The sequence below is a fragment of the Ceratosolen solmsi genome, unplaced genomic scaffold, assembly GCF_000503995.2.
Source record: "Ceratosolen solmsi marchali unplaced genomic scaffold, CerSol_1.0 scaffold27, whole genome shotgun sequence".
Taxonomy (NCBI): domain Eukaryota; kingdom Metazoa; phylum Arthropoda; class Insecta; order Hymenoptera; family Agaonidae; genus Ceratosolen; species Ceratosolen solmsi.
Genome location: NW_011948426.1, coordinates 4314922 through 4335430, shown reverse-complemented (window position 1 = coordinate 4335430; position 20509 = coordinate 4314922). Strand labels below are relative to the sequence as shown.

General features: G+C 36.0%; 3 protein-coding genes across 3 annotated transcripts; 1 reads left to right on the top strand and 2 right to left on the bottom strand.

Annotated features, from left to right (window-relative positions):
- Nucleotides 1-1897: 1897 nt before the first annotated feature.
- Nucleotides 1898-4759, bottom strand: LOC105363346 (sensory neuron membrane protein 1-like). Its single transcript, XM_011501013.1, is given in 9 exon segments — nt 1898-2099; nt 2206-2432; nt 2967-3181; nt 3344-3605; nt 3783-3843; nt 3846-3993; nt 4120-4319; nt 4469-4626; nt 4745-4759. Coding segments are annotated over 9 exon segments (1488 nt in total).
- Nucleotides 4760-9071: 4312 nt separating this feature from the next.
- LOC105363214 (anther-specific proline-rich protein APG) lies at nt 9072-11113 on the bottom strand. The gene is made up of 3 exons (XM_011500846.1): nt 11028-11113; nt 10270-10579; nt 9072-9727 (listed from the first exon to the last, which is right to left on the bottom strand). The coding sequence occupies exons 1-3, from the start codon at nt 11040-11042 to the stop codon at nt 9327-9329; spliced, it is 726 nt and encodes a 241-aa protein (XP_011499148.1). The 5' UTR covers nt 11043-11113; the 3' UTR covers nt 9072-9326.
- A 4146-nt stretch (nt 11114-15259) lies between these two features.
- Nucleotides 15260-18926, top strand: LOC105363344 (uncharacterized). The gene is made up of 5 exons (XM_011501012.1): nt 15260-15366; nt 15815-16020; nt 16930-17173; nt 18368-18524; nt 18556-18926. The coding sequence occupies exons 1-5, from the start codon at nt 15352-15354 to the stop codon at nt 18924-18926; spliced, it is 993 nt and encodes a 330-aa protein (XP_011499314.1). The 5' UTR covers nt 15260-15351.
- Nucleotides 18927-20509: the final 1583 nt, after the last annotated feature.

Genomic DNA, 20509 nt, shown 5'->3' with positions numbered 1-20509 from the left:
TCACACAATGTGTTTTTTTTTCTTCACTTTTGTTTATTGTTTTATTTGATTGATTGATTGATTGATTGATTTATTTATTTATTTATTTATTTATTATTTGAAGGTTTTATCAATGACATATTATTTATTAACTTTGAAGGCTCGCAAAATCTAAACAAATAATTTATTTAAAAGAATCTATACTCCTTACTAATTGCTTGATTACAGAAGCATAGAACACTGTGTTAGTTCAAATATTTTACAAACTTGACGGAAAAGGAGTTTAACAGTTAAAATTTTAAATAAGTATTTAAATAAAAATATGTAAAATTAATGGAATGATATTATCGGTATAAAGAAAACTATTGCCATATTATCCTTTAGATTCTTTTTATTCACTAGAAACTACATAGTCTTGTAGTAAAATTTTAATTTCCTACATATAAGAAATAATTGCTAATCGCTTCAATTTTCGGCTTCGAACAATGAAATTCATCTATACATAAGTAATGTAATAAAAATCTATGTAATGTTAAATTTTCCAATAATTTCAATACAATAATTTTCATTACAGTAATCCTAATAAATAATACTTATTAAGCGTATTAAGATTTCGCACGGAAAGTTACGGTCATCTTAATTTTCTCATTACATCGATACACTCACTCTTTTCACTTGAGATTTGATGACGGCCGGTAATATGGCTGTTTGAAGAATAATACTGAAAATGAACAGGCATCCGCCAACAATGCCGATCTTTTGAATCCGCGTCAACGACATTTTACGAGATTTATCTTCTTTAATGATTTCGTTCAAGAGACCAATGACAAATCTAAATTTATATGAATATCGTAGACCACTTGGAATATGTTGAATTACTACATTCAGCCTGTCGAGCAAAAACGAAACCTTGGATTTGGAAATTTTGAAAAAATTTTTCAAAATCAACACCCGATGCTCGATTTATCCTTCTCGGCACTGAAAATTGGCAATTTTATCGGTCTAACGCGCGCTATTAATTCATAAAAACGCATAACATTTTATAATGATAATTCGTAGTTGTATTGAATTAATAGTAAGATTGGAAAAGTAAAAGTTACAATATTAAACTGACTTTAACCTAAGGAGTACTTAGGAGAGACTAAACAGGGATACATGCAATGCTACTATCGAGTAAAGACTCTTTGAATACAAATACATACTCAAACGTACAACACGTCTAAGCAAATAAGCGTTTTTTTATATTCACACGAACGCGCATATAAAGTTTTACAAGCAAACAAACACGCTGAAAAAATCTCGATTTTCATGTACGTGCAAAGCATTAATTCCGTCCATGACACTTAGATAATTATACAGTGCATCTTTATAATTTCTTTGATTATCGTACGTTAATTTTAATATTTAACATCAATTGTTGTATTTGTATTTGTAAATTACGATTCACGTTCAAGTTATAATTGAGCTTTCTTTTCATTTTTGCACTATAGCGCTCTCACTATAGCAAGAAATATCTTTATACAGGAACGTGATTGTAATTAGTCAAATTTTTAATACAACACGAAACCATTGTTTATACAAGTTTAATTTTTCATAAATTAAGCTTGGAAATATTGAAAATAGAATTTCAATCTATACTGCGAACTGGATATGAATTGCAATAATAGAATTGAATGTCATTATAATATATATCAATAATTAATTCAACTTTATTTAATTAAAAATCAATGTCACACAATAAATTGTCGAAGATACTTATAAATCATGTATTAACGTTCTTTATAACTTTGCGTGAGAATACCATTTCTTAAACAAAATTTTCTTCGATTAATCGTAATTTTAACGGATTTTAGGCTTAATTAAACAAACCTTGCTACTACGAAACTAATAAATTGTGGCATTAAAGCGAATTTATATGTTAATCGATTGTGGGTAGCGTCGATGACGATTGCAGCGTACTAATATTCATCTTCATTTTCTTTTTAGTGATATTCAGCAGTTCACTGTTTTTCCATTCCGTGGCCTTTACTTTGTTCCTCAGGATCGTCAATAAGCAATATTTATATCCTGAAAATCCACATAATCCTAGATCAATGGACATCAAAAAATATTGGAAAATACTGAATGAAAAATGCATGTGTACGGTTTTTTTTTTTTTTTTTTTTTTTTTTTTTTTTACAAGAATTGTTAAGAAAATAAAATAAGTAACGGCTATTATGTATTTACCGTCCAATTTTAAGAAGCATATAGGCAAATTTTATTTTTTTTATTAAAAAGTCTGGTAAAATTATGATCTCGTCGATCCACAAGATTGGCAGTAATACGTCAGGTATATTTTTTATCTGATTGATATTGTTTATACGATTTATAAACATATTTAATTGCACGCGTGTACGAGTATAGAGCGGAGTGCCAGTAAATGGGTCAATGTCAATTATTATCATATGATTTTTCTATATTAAAAAAAATTAATTATCACTATATATATATATGTATGTATGTATGTATGTATGTATGTATATATGTATATGTATTTAGTTTTATGGATAAAGTATATAATATTTTTTTATGATTATAATCTAATAGATTATTATATAAAGTGTAACGTAACTATTTGGCTTTTTCATTTTATATCATAAAAACTTTAATGAAAATTACGAATATATGAACGAATTCACATATATGAATGAAAAATTAGAGAATGCCAATCATATAACCTATTACCGTTTTCAATTTCGATAGAATTTATTGAAGAATTCAATTAAATATTGTACAATGAAATAAGTTGAAGATAGTTCTGCTTTAATTGGTGAAGTAAATACAACTTTCGAAGATACGGAAATACATTCTAAGGATTCATTATACGCATAAATAAGTACATATATACATGCATACACGTAGGCATACGCACCTACATTCATATATATATTTGGCATTCAAGTTTTTAAATCACATTATCACATATGCCTTATTTTATTTAATCTAACCTTATCAGGATTCAGACCATCTACTTGGTTCGAGTAATATTCGTCAGCCAAGTAAAAATGAGGATTCGTAACAATAATTGGTTTCAACGTGCGATTATAGATATCAAAGGCTCCCTTCTTCAGACATCCATTCGTTGCTGGACAGTAACATTTGTGCAAAGGATTATTATTTCCATCCGTTCCTAAATCTGTCGTATAGCGGAGTACCTCTAAACCTAAAAGTTTTAATTAATTAATGAACAATTAACATTATATATATATATATATATATATATATATATATATATATTATACATTGGCCGCGGAAGTGAAGTTGTTTATTATTTATGGAAATATCATAGGATTTATGTATATTAGCATATATCTCGAGCACATACCGTCGAATGTTGTTTTCGATTCAAAATGACAGCTTATACTCCGACAAAGATTCGGATTGAAAACAACGACGTCGTCTCTTCCCTTTCTATCGAAATGAGGATGGAAAACAGTACCGTCGGTCCCATTAAACGTATCGCAGTACTCGTCATCCCAAACCGAGATATTCCGATTGTTATTGTACTCTATAACCTTACCTACGTCCATTATATTTTTTATGCCTCGATGGACGCGTGTTCGCGCTTTCGACTCAGTGCCATTTGCCTAAAATTCGATTAACTAATTTTTGATAATTACTTGTGAAACGTCGTTAATAATTAAAATTCATTGAGCAGCGAAAATAATCGATTATTGTAATAATATGCCGCGAGGTAATATTGCTGATTCGATGAAATAAAATGTTTGCCGTATTGACATTTTTACAAAATCTTTATGGCTTACCGGTCCAAACATAGAGAGAATATATTTATTCTCAGCTATCTTCTTTAATCCGAATTTTTCATTTTTTTTTTCTTTAACTCGCTACGAATTGCCTTACCCGCTAAATCCATTACCGTGCAGTCAATAGGCAAACCGTCGAAAAATATATCCTTCACTTTCGCTTTGATAAAAAAATTACTTGGCTTGTTAAATATGCTGTCGAGAGCCTTGCCTATTTTAAACAAGCGATTTGCATTAATAAAGCAAAACAAAAACAAAACAAAAACAAACAAAAAAAAACAAAAAAAAATTTTTAAACAGAAACGACGGCTCGCCGTGATTTTAATAAAATCATTACCTATAATAGGGAGTACATTAGGCTTTTCACGTGCAACTATGTTAATTAATGAAAACGCAAAATAATTCGGAACCATAACTTCTTCCTCACCGGTAAGTCCATTACTATTTTCGGCATTAAAATAATAGGTATTCTTAATGGTATAGGATACCGTGTCGTCCTCCTCGTGATCCAATTGATTTGTTTTCTCTTGTATTTCACTATATGAAAGCGGTAGCTTCTTTCAATACGTATGCTTAAGTATTTTATTCGCATATCGCTTATGCGTAATTAGCGTGCCAATATGAGACGTGAAACTGTTCATTTAATACTTATATTATATACATGTATGAATAGAATAATAACATACTCGTAGTAGTAAGGTCCAAGCTCATTAATTATAGGCTTTTCACCTTCGCTTATTCCATCGGGATTCGTAACATTAAAAATATACAATTGAAAGCCTATGGAGAATGGAAATTTGCTCCATATTGTCCCCATTGACAAGCCTTTCATTAAGGCTACATTCTGCAAAATACGTCACTCGTTTATAAAGTAAATATAATTATCAACCGATTGATGCGCAATAATAATCGGTAAAACCGAGACAATTTTTTTTATGAAATGTACATTATCGCTTGCGAACGTGACTTTTCGTCATTATTAAGCGTACGATTATAAATAGAGAAAGAGCAGTCGAGGAAAGATAAGAGCGATAAATTCGGGACAGCTATGTTGATGCGCATGGCAGTTACGTACGACTATCAATAAAATTCATTATCATTAAATTAAGCCAAAGCCATTATACGTTATGATGATCAGACGCGATAATGAAATTTGTCCACTATTTCGTCAAAAGTCTATACAGTAAGGAGATAAATAGTTTGACACCCGCCCGCCTCCATGTATTATTAATATATTGTCGTTTGTCCTTAACCAACACATTTAAATATTTCAATTCTTATTCTAAATCAAATTTCTAAATAACTATTAAAAGTCCATAGCGTTTCGTGGTAAGAAAATAGAAAATTCCTTATTATTGGAAAGTTGAAAAACAGAAAATACAAAATACCTTATTTGTTTAGATTTTTACTTCTTGTTCTTCTCGAAAATAAAAATTGTCGGCTTTTTAATATTTTTCGATGTTCCATTTAGTCGAAAGGCTTAATAACTTGACTATCTTGACTTTACTTCTATTGTTCGTAATACATCGTTGCAATGTATTCGATTGTTGTTGGGAGGACCGAGATACAACAAATCAATTAATTTACTTCCCTATCAAGTAATAAGTAACAAATGACTGATTATAATTAAACGTCAATGACATTTCTTTTTTTTTTTTTTTTTTTTTTTTTTTTTTTTTTTTAATGGGCGATTTGGTGGAATAGAAATTTTTTTATAAATTTAACTCGTACAATTAACAAAAAAGTAACTATTACGCATTGTATAATGAGAAGTAGTTTTTAGAAATAATTCCTATATAATAGATGAAATACTACATTAATTCGATATCGATAATGTAACTGTTGTAATAAAAAAAAAAAAAAAAAAAAAAAAAAAAAAAAAAAAAAAAAAAAAAAAAAAAAACAAATTATGACTGAAATATAAAAGTATTGTAATTATTATAATTTATTGTATTTAGTATATGGTGGCTGTTATGGTTAATTGAGACTATTATTGTAAAGTTTGTAATTTAGAGAGAAGCGGTGAGGCCGATCGTTTTCTACTTTGTGCTCATAACTTTTTAAACAATTTTAATCAATAAATTGTTCACTAATGTAATTGACCGACAATGCAAATTATAATTTAATCGTTGTAATTTTAGCTTTTCTTCAGTCCCTTCAAATTACGTAAATTATCATTTACAATAGTGTGAGGCGCGTTTCATTCGATATTTATATTCATATTTTACCGATAAGCAACAAAATGCTTTTTAAACGTATTTTCGATAATTGCAATTTTGTAAGAATACGAAGGTCGAAGATGTTGATTATACAAAATTTTTTAAGGTATTTCAAAGATCTCTCAAGGACATAGAAATTCGTTTTACATTTAATATATTTAGTAGTAGTTAGCGCATATAGGGATGGAAAATAATTGCCGTAAGTAAGTATATTAAAAACTAATGAAATAGTGATAGTCGAATTATTTCGAGTGCACTAAAATTTGTATTTTGTGAAATGTATATTAATTTGGAAGAAATGGTAGTGAAAATTGTACTTATTTTAGGCAATAAACTAAATTAGAAAATTGCGTAAAACATGTAATGAAAAATGTTGTAGACATAGCTGCAACTAATATACTCCAAACAATGTTTAATTGGCAATAAAATTTTTGTTGAACATTCCTCTTTGTAAAATACCACAATCCTCACTTTTACTGATACATTAAATAATAATTATAATTGATATTATCTATAGAATGTAAATGTACGCTCGTATTATTGTTAATTTTACAAATTATATAGCGAATGGCGTAAAGAAAACATTTCTTTCATTTAGTGGTATAATCGACGAACTTGTACATCTATTTTGTCAATTAAGCAATGAGACTCTAAGCCCACATTTTAATAATCATTAGCGCGAAAATAAACTTATGGAGCAGAGTGTGCTTAAACAAATTTTGTAATAATTAAAGAAGCTGAAGTTGAAGCTCCTAAAGTGAGCTGTGACAAGTGACTGAAAGAATTTAACATATTAACCGACGAGTATAGTCATGAGACTCGAAACACGTATGTGTAGACACACGTAAGTGCCAACATTTATAATTAATTTCGTAGGCGCATAAATCTTGTATAAAATCATTGTGACGCCATTAGAGAATTTATTTCGCCTCGCTGCGAGTGATTCGGTGAGTGTGTAAGTGCCTCGTGCCCCGTAATTACCAAGCTACGAGTGCTCGGTGTACTTAGAGTAAAAATAATCGAATGGAGGCAGGAGGGAAAGTATCTGTAATGATGGAATTTTTATATGTAAAGAATTGCATCGGTTATCGATTGGAAAGGATCTTCGCCGGACATTGAGTACCATGAATCCTTATGAAATTCAAGTTAAATCAATTATAATAGAGTATATTAGTATATAGGCTTTGTAATGATAATTAGTTTGATAATAAATAGGGCAATTTTGCGTGACATTAAATTTGCTAAAATTTCATTCACTTATGCTCGAATAAACAAATACACTTACGAGCTCGCTATCGAACGTTCTTCATACATTCACAGCCTCATTATAACTATACTCTACCCTATAATTATTACACGGTAGTATAGTAAAATGATTATCTAAGTACCAATTACGATAATAACTGTCATTAAATATTAGTGCGGCGTATTGCGAATAAAGCAATCGAGTAGCAGCACACCGTAATAAACATTTCGTATAATAATTGAAATTTGTAGTTTTTTTTTTTTGTATTTTTTTGTATTTTGTTTTCTTTTGTTTTCGTTTTTGTTTTGTATTTCTCGCATAAGCTTGTCGATATAATATAGCGCGCGCGAGCAAATGTTAAATCATTAATGATTTCATATTGGTTGAACGACTCTGAAAATGGGCTCGATATCAGTTTTATAAACAACCTCTATTGGCAATAGGCCAACAGATAAGTTAATCTCTCATCTCTTTGCCGTGGAATTTTAGAATCGTACAGCTGCAGAATTATCTTTTACAAAATTTTCCCGTAGTCCAGAAATTAGTTGCTAAATAACCAGGCTATTTATATATATATATATATATATATATATATATATATATCGCATATCTCTAAAAATTATAACAAATATGCTTGTGCCTTCGCTCCTCCTAATAAAAAATACTGTTGGTAATGTCACGCGATATAGAGGCTGACCAATGCAATTGTATCAATGTTTATCGATTGATTATGTTTATTTTTTCTTCATCTTTTTTTTTTTCTTTTTTCGCGCCTATTGATTTGTCCACTCGACGTTCGCCAATCGAACTCGATTACTCGACTCTATTCAACGCAACGACCAATTCTAACCAACGCAAACCATAATTAGAACATTCGCATCCTCGGCAAACGTAATAGCGAGACAATAGTAATTGACCAATGCCAAGTGGCTAGTTACTCGAATCTGCATCCCCGCACGCACTCGATTCAAGCCAGTCGATTGTCGAAGCATGGGCGGCGGTCTTAAAATAAAGGTCGGCGAGATATGCGCTCCTTGACAACTTGACAGTACGTAGCGCCAAATCAATGTCATCAATAATTCAGAAATAAGTGCCCGCCTATTCTATAAACCGTGTCGGTAATCAGATCTAAGGCGCCGGATCATCGCGTCGATATTCGCGACGGCGAACGACGCCTCGTCCTCTCGACCGACCTGACACCCCCTACAAAACACTCGAACCCCACTCGCCCATCCCCTGCACAAGAAAGCCATGAGCTTTATTGCTTTTACGGCACGAGTCCGCGTATCCGCGTACGTGTGGAAAGAAAGCGGAGCCGAGATGTCGCGACGACTTTCGTGACGCAACTTGACCTTCGTCCCTGCGTATAGACAGACCACTGGGCTACGATTATGATACGATGTCAGTGCGGGCAACTTTGAGCTTCCAAGCACCCGCCGCTAATGTCCCCTACCTCTGTTCGTTTCCTTTTTCTTTTCTTTTTTCTCTTCTTCTTTTTTTTTTTATCCATACACGCTCCACGCTCCACAGCGGGCACGACATCTATGGTTCCTTGACTTTCTTCGGGCCATCTTTAGCATACACCACGCGCCACGAAAATAACGAATATGATGATAATAATGGATAATAAAGCTCCAGAGGATGTCATAAGCAAGGATTGGATAGGTGACATTGTTTGCGATGGCTCATTAAAGGACACAAATAGTTCCAAGTTTCAATGTCGTTTATTCAGTCCGTTTTCGTTCGTATACAGACATTATAATAGCATACAAAAAAAAAGAAACATAATAAAAAAAAATACATATATATATATATATATATATATATATATGTATAAACGTGACAAAAACGTAGTGAGAAAGCCTTGAGCGTATTTTCTTGTACGTATACGTAATGAAGCACGCGTAGGTGCGAGTAATGAGAAAGTTGGAGAAGGGGCAAAGGAAGTCAGTCTTAAGCTGGGCTGAGAGATTAGTTAGAAGATTGTAATGAGAAGGAGGAGGAAGAGGGAGGTAGGGGAGTGTGTATTGCCGATCGCTCGGAGCGGCTTCGTGGAAGAGGTTGGGTGAACCGGGTGCGTCACCAATGGCGATGCAACGGCTCGTAGTGCGTCCTTACGGCGACGGGGACCGGGTAGGGTTTGGGCACGTGGACGGGGATAGCGACGTGAACCGGGTAGGGCCTGTCGACGCGGACGAGCTTCTCCACGGGGTAGGCCACGGGGTAGGGCTTCGGAATGTGGACCTCAACGGGGACGGGCCTGTCGACCGGGACGGGCACGTGAATCGGCCGATCGACGGGGACAGGTCTATCGACGGGCACTGGCACGTGCACCGGTCTGTCGACGTGGACGAGCCTCTCCACGGGATACGGGCGGGGCACGAGCACCGGGACTTGCACGTGCTTCGTCACCTGGTGGACGAGCGGGATTCCCGCGGGAACGGCCGAGGCTAATGCCACTTGAGCTGCTGCTGGCCCAACTGTAATCAATTTGAACAATTTATTTATTTTCGTGGAGGGTAGTTGGCATTGCTCGTCGTCGCGTTTCCACGAGGAATCGGAGTATCGCGATTAGGTAAAAAAAAAAAATAAGTCGAAAAACAATTCTCGAAATTTAAGCGTCCCTAGCAATTTTATCCTACGAGTATATTAATATTGTCGATACTCACGAACGAGGATTTGAAATTAGCGTTGAAACATTTATTCTTGAATCGAAGATTAAACAAATTTACGTGCCTATTATTTATTTGAGCCGCCACCGCCACACCCCCATCCTTCCCACAACATCGTGTCGTTCATTACATTGGTTATATGAAAATTGTTTATTTTCAAAGGAGAAAGAAAAAAAAAAAGAAAGAAAGAAGAACAAGGAAGATAATTAGGCCCTTCGAGAGGGTTCGACGTTGTTGCTCGACAAAGCTCGACAAATCGTTTGTTTTATCCGATGACAAATCGTAATGGGGAGATGACATTTTTATGGGAAAAATACGTTGTTAGAAGTATGGAAAGAGGGAGAGCTCACCGACGGATTGTGGAAAGAGTACGGGGCCAACGGGGGCCGGGGCGACCTCCGGCTGCTCAACGACTGGCGGTGGTATCGGTGGCAATGGTTGGGGATGCTGGGCGAACTCCGGATCCACGGGGACGGGCAGCTGGGGCGAGGGGGGTCCGTAAATGTTGTGGGGCCCGGGCTCGGGCAGCCCATAGCCAAGGTTGTACTGTCGTCTCGCTATTTTGCTTTTCCGACTCGGTGACGTCGACTTGCCCTCCTCCTTCGGCTCGGCGACCAAATCCTCCGCCAACAAGAGCAAACACAGCGAGAGACCGGGTATCTGGAAAATGCGCGAACGGCTGTGTTGAGCTCGGGGATGCCGTTATCTCGCGGATGATGCGATTATAAATTAAGGGCCGAACACTTTATTGGAGGATAATATTCAGTTATGAATGTTATGGGAATTTCGTTTATTGTTGTTGTTGTTGTTGTTGTTGTTGTTTTTGTTGTTTTTATGCTCGAATCGTTTAATGGGAGGACTAGGTCCTTAAATAGACAAATGATAAGCGTTTGGATGATAATAACGAGGTCGTCTAAGACCCGAGAATGAGATGCGTGTTGCGATGAGTTTTGGTGATGGTCGGGCTGAAGAGTCGAAAGAAGTGAGAAGGACTGAATTATAAGCACTGAGGGCACTGCGTAGCGGAGCCACGTGAATGAAATGAAGCGCGCTCGAGGCGTCACGAGCCAAGAGCTTCAAGTGTCGAAAGTGTCATCGGAAGAACTACCAGTGAAAGCTTCATGGTGTGCGCCAGTCGATGCACTTGTACTGCGACGCTCGAGCTCGAGCAAAAAAACTACGATTGTACAATGCGGTGCTACCAATGCGTATTTATAGCGAACGCCGATGATGCTTTTGACGAGGAGGCCCCCAACGGATTCGTTATTATGCGTAAACGCTCATTAACCATTCCCCGATGGACTTTCGCTCTCTCTCTCTCTCTCTCTCTCTCTCTCTCTCTCTCTCTCTCTCTCTCTCTCTCTCTCTATCTATCTCTGAGGCGATACTGGCTCATGGCCAAGGCTCTTTTCTTCTTTCTCCCCATCTCGGGCATTAGATACTTATTGCCAAACTCTCGAATGTTAATTGATTTTCTTTTCGCATTTTAAGTCCAACTACATTGGAAAAACACTACAAGGCCATTGATCGTCGGGTGCCGAGTGCAAAGTGTATTTAGACGTAAAAGTGATGGGTATCTCGAACGACTCAAGTTTTTTCGACGATTAGTGCAGCATAAATTGCGGCCCGGATGAGCTCGCGTCCCAATAAAATTCAATGCCCAAGGATCTTCCGTGTAATAATATTCCTCTGACATTTGCATAGACAAAACGATACAAGCGCTGGAATATTCACTATGAGACCTCAGCCACGTGTTTTACATTTTATTTCCTTACCTAACGAGTTTCACTACTCTCTTGTAATTTTGACATTTGTTATGTAGAAAATTCAAGTTTTCAACATTCTGCTAAGAATAATGTTTGTCCTATCGTTACGTAGCCGAGATCAAAACATGTTCGCGAATATTAAGTGTTTTCCTAATTATTAGGATTTTTCATTAAATTTTCTAATTTTCTGATTATTTTTTTTTTTTTTTTTTTTTTTTTTTTTTTTGCTTCTTTTATTCAATTCATTGCTTGTCCTCCTAAAACTTGATCATTGTCATCTTACTGATAAAAAAACAATTGTAATAAATTACTTTACGTATGTATATACGTAATAAATATATCGTTATTTTTTTTTATTTTTTTTTTGTAGCATAAATCGATCGATATTTCTATTATTTTATTAATTAACATTTAAGCATGGGTGAAGTTATTGAATAAATCTCGGTTCGTTATATTAAAAAATATCTTTCACGAAAGCTTTAATATGCAAAAACATTGCCACACAGGTCGCATAGAAAAGCCAATTATTAATGAGGTGTAATAATAAAAGAAGAGAGTGAAATCGATATGCCGTGGTTATTTTAGTAAGTGTACCAATATAAACATACGAATAGAAAAGTAGGTATAGAGGTATTGTGTAGGCCTATCAAGCGACAATTGCCAGTGATGAATAATAAATTGCAAGTATGTGTGGCACTTTAGGAGTATGTAGCTTGGCTTTAGAAAATGAAAGTCGTCGGAGAAAAACTGCCGACTCAGTCACTGAAAGTACAAGAAAGGATGTGTTATGAATAGACGACACTCGCACACTAATGTAGTATTTACTCTGTTTTTTGTTGTTTGTTTATTAATTCTCTACTATTCATATATATTGTATACGTAACAATTTATTATTATTTTATTGCGCTTTAACTGCATTTCTAAAATAATTTAAATCATTCTTTATAAACAGTGTTAACGAGTCATTGCTATATACATATCGATTTCTAACACTAATGTCTCTCTATTATTTATAATATACGCTATAGCATAAGAATTATTAAATTTTATAATAAAAATAAAAGAACAATTATTTGACAGTCGATTGCTTTTGAGAAAAATTTTATAAACAACATCGTATGATTTTTCTATCTAAAGCTACTTAAATGCAGTTTCTAATTCATTGCAAACCCACCATCGAATTATTTCGTTAATAATAAAATTAAAAAATTTCTATAAATTTTATCGATAAATCGTTAGTTATCGTTGTATAAGTATCATTTTAAAAGTTTAAAAAAAAAAAAAAAAGAAGAGAAAACAACGTAATCCCAACAAATTCTAGAATACTCGAACGACATAATCGAAAGCATAATCAAAAGTATAATCGAAAGCGATCGACAAATGAAATTTTTAAAGCAACTTTTTCTGCCGTCTCCGTTTCACCGGAAGTTCTTCGCTACGACTGTGGAATAATTAATTTTAACTACTTATAGATTCTGTGAATTGTCTTTGGGACATTTTTTTCCAAGAGACAATTATCGTAAGTGCAGTAATACTAATACATACGAGTACCGAAAGAAAACCTTCTCTTCTCACAATTCAATAAACAACGGTTATTTATTTATCATACGTGGCTTCGGTAATTAAATGCTTTAATAAAGCAATTATAAATAAAAACTATTATATATATATATATATATATATATATATATATATATATATATATGGGTGTATGTATACGCATGAACTTACACGTTTCTTATTTTGCGCAAGTACATTTATTTATTAAGAGTTATCGTATTTATTTATTATTTTACATGATTTTCAAACTTTCTACAAGATCAAGTTTTAAAAGAGCATTGTTTTATGAAAGACAGCTCCTGTCACTTTCGTGTACTAAAATTGATTCTAAAGACACGAGTTGCATTAGTTGAACACTTATCCAACTCCAAATTGATACATACTTGAAGTTTTTATTAAAAAAATTTTTATCTCTCAATTTTAATATCTTTATGGCTGTAAAATTCATTGAACTACGCGTACATATTAATAAATAAATTATTTTTATATTCTTCAATCGCGGCCTTTTTGTGTATTGAAAATCTCCAAGCTATTGACTTTTTAAAAGTTTCAAACCTATATAATTCGACTATTTATTTATTTATATATTACATTAATATATTAATATTTACTATTGTTCATAATATATTGTAGCTTCACTATGGATATGTATTTAATTAATCTTAAATATACTTGTTTTATTGTATAATTAACATATACTACTAATGTATGGTATAAAACTAGTTTAACTTACATGTTATAGTTTTCTTAGCGATTCAAGTAATTAAAGCTTAATTATAATTCCTTTCAGGTATTTAAAATTTACTGAAATAACTGGAAAAGGCTGTTCTTTTCATTTCTTTTAAAATTAGTCTGAATAAATAAATTCGTATCTTCTTTGTATGCAATATGTTTGATTTTATATACTTTTTTAGAATTTTAAAGAAACCGAGAGTTAAATTATTAACAATTGATAATAGTAAGAATAAAACATATTTGTAATAAATGTTGTAATAATGGCATTCAAGCTGTTAAAAATTGTACTTATCCTACTCATAACGTAGGAATTTTATTTAAATTATTATCAATAATAATCGAAAATTGAAGTGGATTAGTTAATTTACAATTTTTACCTTTTTATAATTATTTGTGGTGAGCGTTCACGTAATTGTTAATCGTCATCGTCATCGTCATCAACATCATAATTATAATTATAATTATTGACTATTTCAATTTTGTAATTGTCAATGTTATAAAATATATAGGTATTGGATAAATTACAATCGATTTCCATATGTCTAGAATATTATTTATCAGAGTATATACATTCAGCCGTATGTCTCTATCTATCTATCTATCTATCTATCTATCTACCTATGTGTGTGCGTGTGCGCGCTTGTGTACGAGCTATCGTTAAATAGCCGTATTTTGCAATTTCCATTTAATAAATTTATCGTGTGTAATGGAATCAAAGACCCAGACCTATAGATAATCAATCTTAATGACAGTCTGATAAAAATCTTTGTAACAATAGGTAATATGGACAGGGCGAGCTCGTCGATCATCTCTAGCCCCTCGTGACTCGATATACCTACGAATTCATGCTGTTTCGCATCTCTCGCACCCCTAGTCCGCGACGACAAAGACAATAATCACGAGGGAGCAAATGAGATATTCAGTGCCCGACAGTTGAGTAACAACGTGTGCACATAACCGTGGCTCCGAGCTAAAAAATCAAGCTAGGAAGCGGAACGTATCGGTGCCCCGTCGAAAAAGGGAGTAGTTGTTCGGTACGGTAGCCGACTGACTTCCGCGTGGCTCCTCGCAACCGGTTCCCCTTTCTTAGGTCGCCGTCTTACGCGCCCGTCGATCCGGTCCCTCCTGTCGATCACCGTCTGCCTCTTCCTCATCCCGCCCGGAAATCAATCGATGATCACGACGACGACAACAACAACAACAACAACAACAACGACGACGACGACCACGACCACGACGACCACGACGACCACGACGACGAGGACGGGATAGGCCCGGGACCGACGCTATCCCGCCGATCGGTTCTATAAAAGCGGCCTTTGGACTACGAGAGTACGAGAGAGTACCGATATCGCGAGACGCACGCACATCATGATTAGCAAATTGGTGAGTCGAGATCTTATCCGGAGTTCGTGATCAAGAGCCGAAACTTTATTTCGAAGGGACGATTAGTTAGTCGTGAGATATCTCGAGTGCCGATACCGTGACAAATGAAGAAAGCTATAGGATTTGTTGCCTTACTAGTCCATCCAATATCCAATTCCTTCATTAATCGTGTATCGAGGATCGATTCAACGATACCCTTTCTGCTACCTCTACAGCATCACATCTTCTTCGTTTCTTTTTCTTTCTTCTTTATTTTAGTTTTTTAATTTGCCGGTCGCATCTCGAGTGAACTCGCAACTAAAAATCGGCAAGCTTAATTAATATAAACGAGAGTGCGAGGAGCTCTCGGATGCGGATTATCCTCGCCGAGACGCTCACGACGTGATTAACTCCTATCGCCACATTAATTGACAATCTCAGATTTTAAGCGAACGAATGGTACTTTCAGCTGTTTTTGGGTCTGGTATGCAGCCATGCCTTCGCCGAAGAGGTCGAAACGTCGAATCAAAAGAAAAGAGATATCCTAAACGACGGATGGATCGGCCTTTCCAGCCCTTCTACTATCTACGGGCATGGGCAACCTTGGTCCAGCGATACAAACCCATGGAGAGGTCTTAAAATCTCCTCGGACTCGTCACACCTCGACACATCCGGGTAAGAGAATCGCGAACCGTCGGCTCTTATCCTCGGGAATTCACGCATCATATATCTCATAAGACTCTGCGCTTCTAACTTCCTACTAGATTAGTAGGTGAGAACGCCGGATTTCACGAAGGTTAAAAGCATTAAAGCCCATGGCAAATTAAGACTTTTCGATAAAACACACGGGAATATTATCTAATTAAATAAAAACAAATATATATATATATATATATATATATATATATATATATATATGTGTGTATATATAAGCATACCACTTGAAGGAAGTATAAAGTATTATGGGACACGTCGTCGATAAGTTTGTAAGAGAAAAGAAAAATTTTTGCTACGTTACAATGATGTAATATTTCAACTAAAGAGGACTTTTAGCGCGTCTAAATATAGTTGATAACAGCACAGATAAATGGCCGTTAATCGATATGTTTCCTTTAAAACTTGGTTAAATTATTTATCTCAATTGATTAGTTCTTTACGTCGTATGTTAAAAAACACTAATCGTCGGCCTACGATTAAGTTAAGCAACGAGGGGGCGCAAAATTAATCGAGCATTCTTTATTAAAATTATTGGTTCGCAAGGAAATTTGAGAGCCAATCTCGGAAATTCTCGGGCCCTCGTCGGCCTTATCGAGCCAATATTACATACTGATGAAAGAAAGATCGGTTGATCAGTGAGGAATTCTTGCGAATCGTAAATTATTGGTTCGCAAGGAAATTTGAGAGCCAATCTCGGAAATTCTCGGGCCCTCGTCGGCCTTATCGAGCCAATATTACATACTCCGAGCTCTAGTGGAGGATGTATTTGGTTAAATGTACGAAACGTCGCGAGGTCGTTGCGCAATGTTACCGTGCATTACCGAGAGAAAGATCGGTTGATCAGTGAGGAATTCTTGCGAATCGTAGATGGCAATATGGCTCGTCCTCGCGGCCAATCGCTCACTGGCCCTCGAAGACGGAGACGCATCACGTGAAGACGGTCCCCGTCATCGTCACCAAACACGTCGTCGTGGAGAAGCCGGTGGCCGTCCGGGTGCCCGAGCCCGTACTCGTCGAGCGGCCCATTCACGTGCCCGTCGAGAAAGTCATCCCCGTGCCCATCGAGAAGATCATCCACAAGCCAGTGCCCATCGCTGTACCCTACCCGCACGTAAGTCCCATTTACCCGAACGATTGCTGGCGGGGGTGAAGAGAAATATACACGCGAGACCCAATCGCAATTGGATTAAATTTGACGAGAGTATGGCCGATCTCGGTTCTTTGCTCACTCGACGTGGACAAACAAATTGGGCATTATTAAATCGTCATTGGCTAGGAAGATTCAAAATACGAAAATTCAAAATACGACGAACGCTGCAAGTGGAATTATTCATATTTTTCATACAAATTGGTCACATCGACTTCGTGCCAAGTCCACTGGCTAACAATCGACGTATTTTTGTGCGGTAAAAAAAAAAACAAAAAAAAACAACAAAAAAAAACAATTGAATCCTCCGTTATTCGTTAACGATTTGATCCTACGCTCGTTCAATCGGATCTAGCGTGTTTGCAATGTAAGGAATTCTCGAATGAACAGAACGAGCTTTCCCGACTAATGAGATAAAATTTAAATTGACGCGATGTCTTCCCGCGAAGGCTTTTCATCGTAACAGTTGTAGCCAATCACTTCCGGAATTCCAAAGTGGAAAGTCGTTGTGGTAAATTCGTGGCTTCCTACACAGAGACAACGAAAGCCGGGCAAAACGTAACGAATCTATCGGCCCAACGAAAAAGTAAAAGCAGATTTTCCATTCGCGTTCGCGAGCTCTCTGAATTAATCAAGGCAAAAACGGGTTTTGCCTGTGTGTGGACCATAACGCTCCAATTATATAAAAACTCGTTCCAATTGGATCGGCTCGCGCGACAATTATTTCATCTACTACAATTATAAACCAGAATTATGCGCGATATTCATTATTAATGAATAAAGGAATGAGAAATATGGAAGAATAATTTTCGATTAAACTTGCCCTACATCATATAGACGTCTTACGTTGATTAAGCATCGAGCGAATTTCATTATTTCAATATCATTTTGTATTTTTTTTTTTCTATTTTTGTTTTTGTTTTTGTTTTACAAGCACTTTTCACAATGTTTCCTTGCTTAAGAAATTAATAAACAACTATGAATGAGTAACTCGATTGCGCGCCGATTGCGCCGAAAAGGTCAAGAAGCTCGAGAGGCAATGTACAAGGAAACGAAACAGCCGACGGAGCTTTTTCCTTTGGGTGTTCGGCCACCATTGCACAATAAGCACAGGCATCCTTATCAATGTATCTTGTTAATGCTCTCGAGACGTTGCAGGCAGTTCCGGTGACGATCGAGCACACGGTACCTATTCCCATTAAGCACCCGGTCGCGGTGCCAATCCATCATCCATTCCCGGTGCCGATAAAGCACCCGGTCCCGTTCCCAGTGGCTGTCCCGGTGCCGCTCCACCTGGGCCACGGCCACGGACACGGCCATCATCACTATCCACCAGGTCTGTCAAGCTCAACACGACTACGGACTCTCTTTCGGCTTGGGCTACGGCTCGGGGCCTTATCAACATGGGGCCTTGGGTGGATCCCACGGCTATCCTCACGGCTACGGGGGCTCCTCGCACGGCTACTCATCCCATGGCTATCCCGGCTACTACGGGCCGGAGCACGGCTACGGGCCTCACTACGGGCCTCACTACGGGGCCAACTACGCAGCTAACTACGGCTCCAATTACGGGTCCAATTACGGGTCTAATTACGGGTCCAATTACGGGGCCAACTACGGAGGTCCGGAGCACTATCACACGAGCCGCAGTGCCGACTACAAGGGCAAGCGGAATAAGAGCGGCAGAACGGCTCGAGGAGAAGAGGAGAGGAAATGAGGACCGAAGCTTCTTCAAAATCGACCTCACCACGACGACGCAGTCACGCGAACGACGTAGCCCACCCGACCGCCCGTTGACTGTTTTGTTTACTCTTCTGCGTGGCAGTCGCTGCGGGGTTATCGACGACTCGGCCCTCCGATGCCATCGCACCGCTACAAGAACAAAGAAGCCTTCCATTCTATATACGCTTATATCTCATTGATGACTCGTCTCCTGCGTTCAATAAATATTGTTTGTTGTATAATTCGTTCTCGTTTCTTTCCTCATTCCGCAGATCCTTACGTTGACAAATCTCAACTGTCCGCAGACTTGCTTTTTAATGTGTCGCAGCATAGCTTTGCAACATTTTCATGAGCAAAGTTACGTTGCCACGACTCTTAAGCCCATTATAATACATAGGAAACTTAAATAGATTAAAATCTATAAAAATCACAGGATCGTTGTGATGACTAAAAACAAAAAAAAAACAAAAAAAAACAACCAAATTTATTATTGGCCTTGAAAATATTATACTTATTAAAGTAGTAAATTACTCGATACAAGGAAAATTTATTGCAAATAAATCCAAATATAATGTAAACTCTTAAATTCAGAATATGTTTATGCATTTTTTATTGTACGCGTCGCGAATGTGTCTGTCTGATGTGCGTTAAGTAGAAAAATATTTAAATAAATATTTAAATAATATATATATATAAACACGACAGATCGGAAGTTCGTTCGAAATTGTAGAATCAAAGTATTTACGAAACACAAACTTAATACGCATTGATGAGTAGATATATCAATTATAATTAATATGTATATGTATTATAGACTCGCTAGATATCAAATTGGAGTTGGAACATGAATTAATTTAGTATTCAATAACATCATAGTAAGTTTAATTGAGAAAGCTTGCTGTTTCACTTGCACTTTTTTCTTTTTTATCGCTTGCCTAATAAGCACATATTGATATTAAATTTATCATTTACCATCGTATTAGAAATGTTACGCATATGAGTATTTAACATACCAAGTAGCCCGAATTCGGATGTTATTCTCAATTTTATCCCAAAAATGTCGATGCGTTGCTCAAGGCTCACGACTTGTAAGAATTTCAATGCGAGTGTGGCATCGACATTAATGACAGCTAATATAATGTATAATACTTGTTTAATGAAGCCTGCGCGTAAACAAACTCTCGTATCGTAAGAAAGATTCCACCAATTTAAACAATAGAGAGAGAAAAACTTATCACGTATCGACGAAACGACGGGGTTGATGCATAGTCAAGATTATTCAACTCGAGCGTCTTCTACTCAAAAGACTCGGTGAGCTGTTCATGGCGAATTGGCGTGTAACATCTCTAACATCATCGTTTCATAATGGTTTTTCATTATAAAATTAATCAAACGAATACATAGAAGATGACAGATTGGAATACGGGAATGAGAATATCCGAACTACGGCTTTGGAGAAGATTCGACGTGAAAAAGCAATCATTTAGCCAGTGATTCTACGCCCCAATGTAATGGATTCCGCCTATATATATATATATATATATATATATATATATATATATATATATATATATTTAT

What these genes read in the sequence shown, in the direction of transcription:
- LOC105363344 (XM_011501012.1), top strand. An exon ending in TCACACCTCGACACATCCGG is followed by an intron (nt 16,021 to 16,929) that starts GTAAGAGAATCG and finishes TGCGAATCGTAG; the next exon opens with ATGGCAATATGGCTCGTCCT. An exon ending in TCGCTGTACCCTACCCGCAC is followed by an intron (nt 17,174 to 18,367) that starts GTAAGTCCCATT and finishes GAGACGTTGCAG; the next exon opens with GCAGTTCCGGTGACGATCGA.
- LOC105363214 (XM_011500846.1), bottom strand. An exon ending in ACTCTTTCCACAATCCGTCG is followed by an intron (nt 9,728 to 10,269) that starts GTGAGCTCTCCC and finishes AATTGATTACAG; the next exon opens with TTGGGCCAGCAGCAGCTCAA.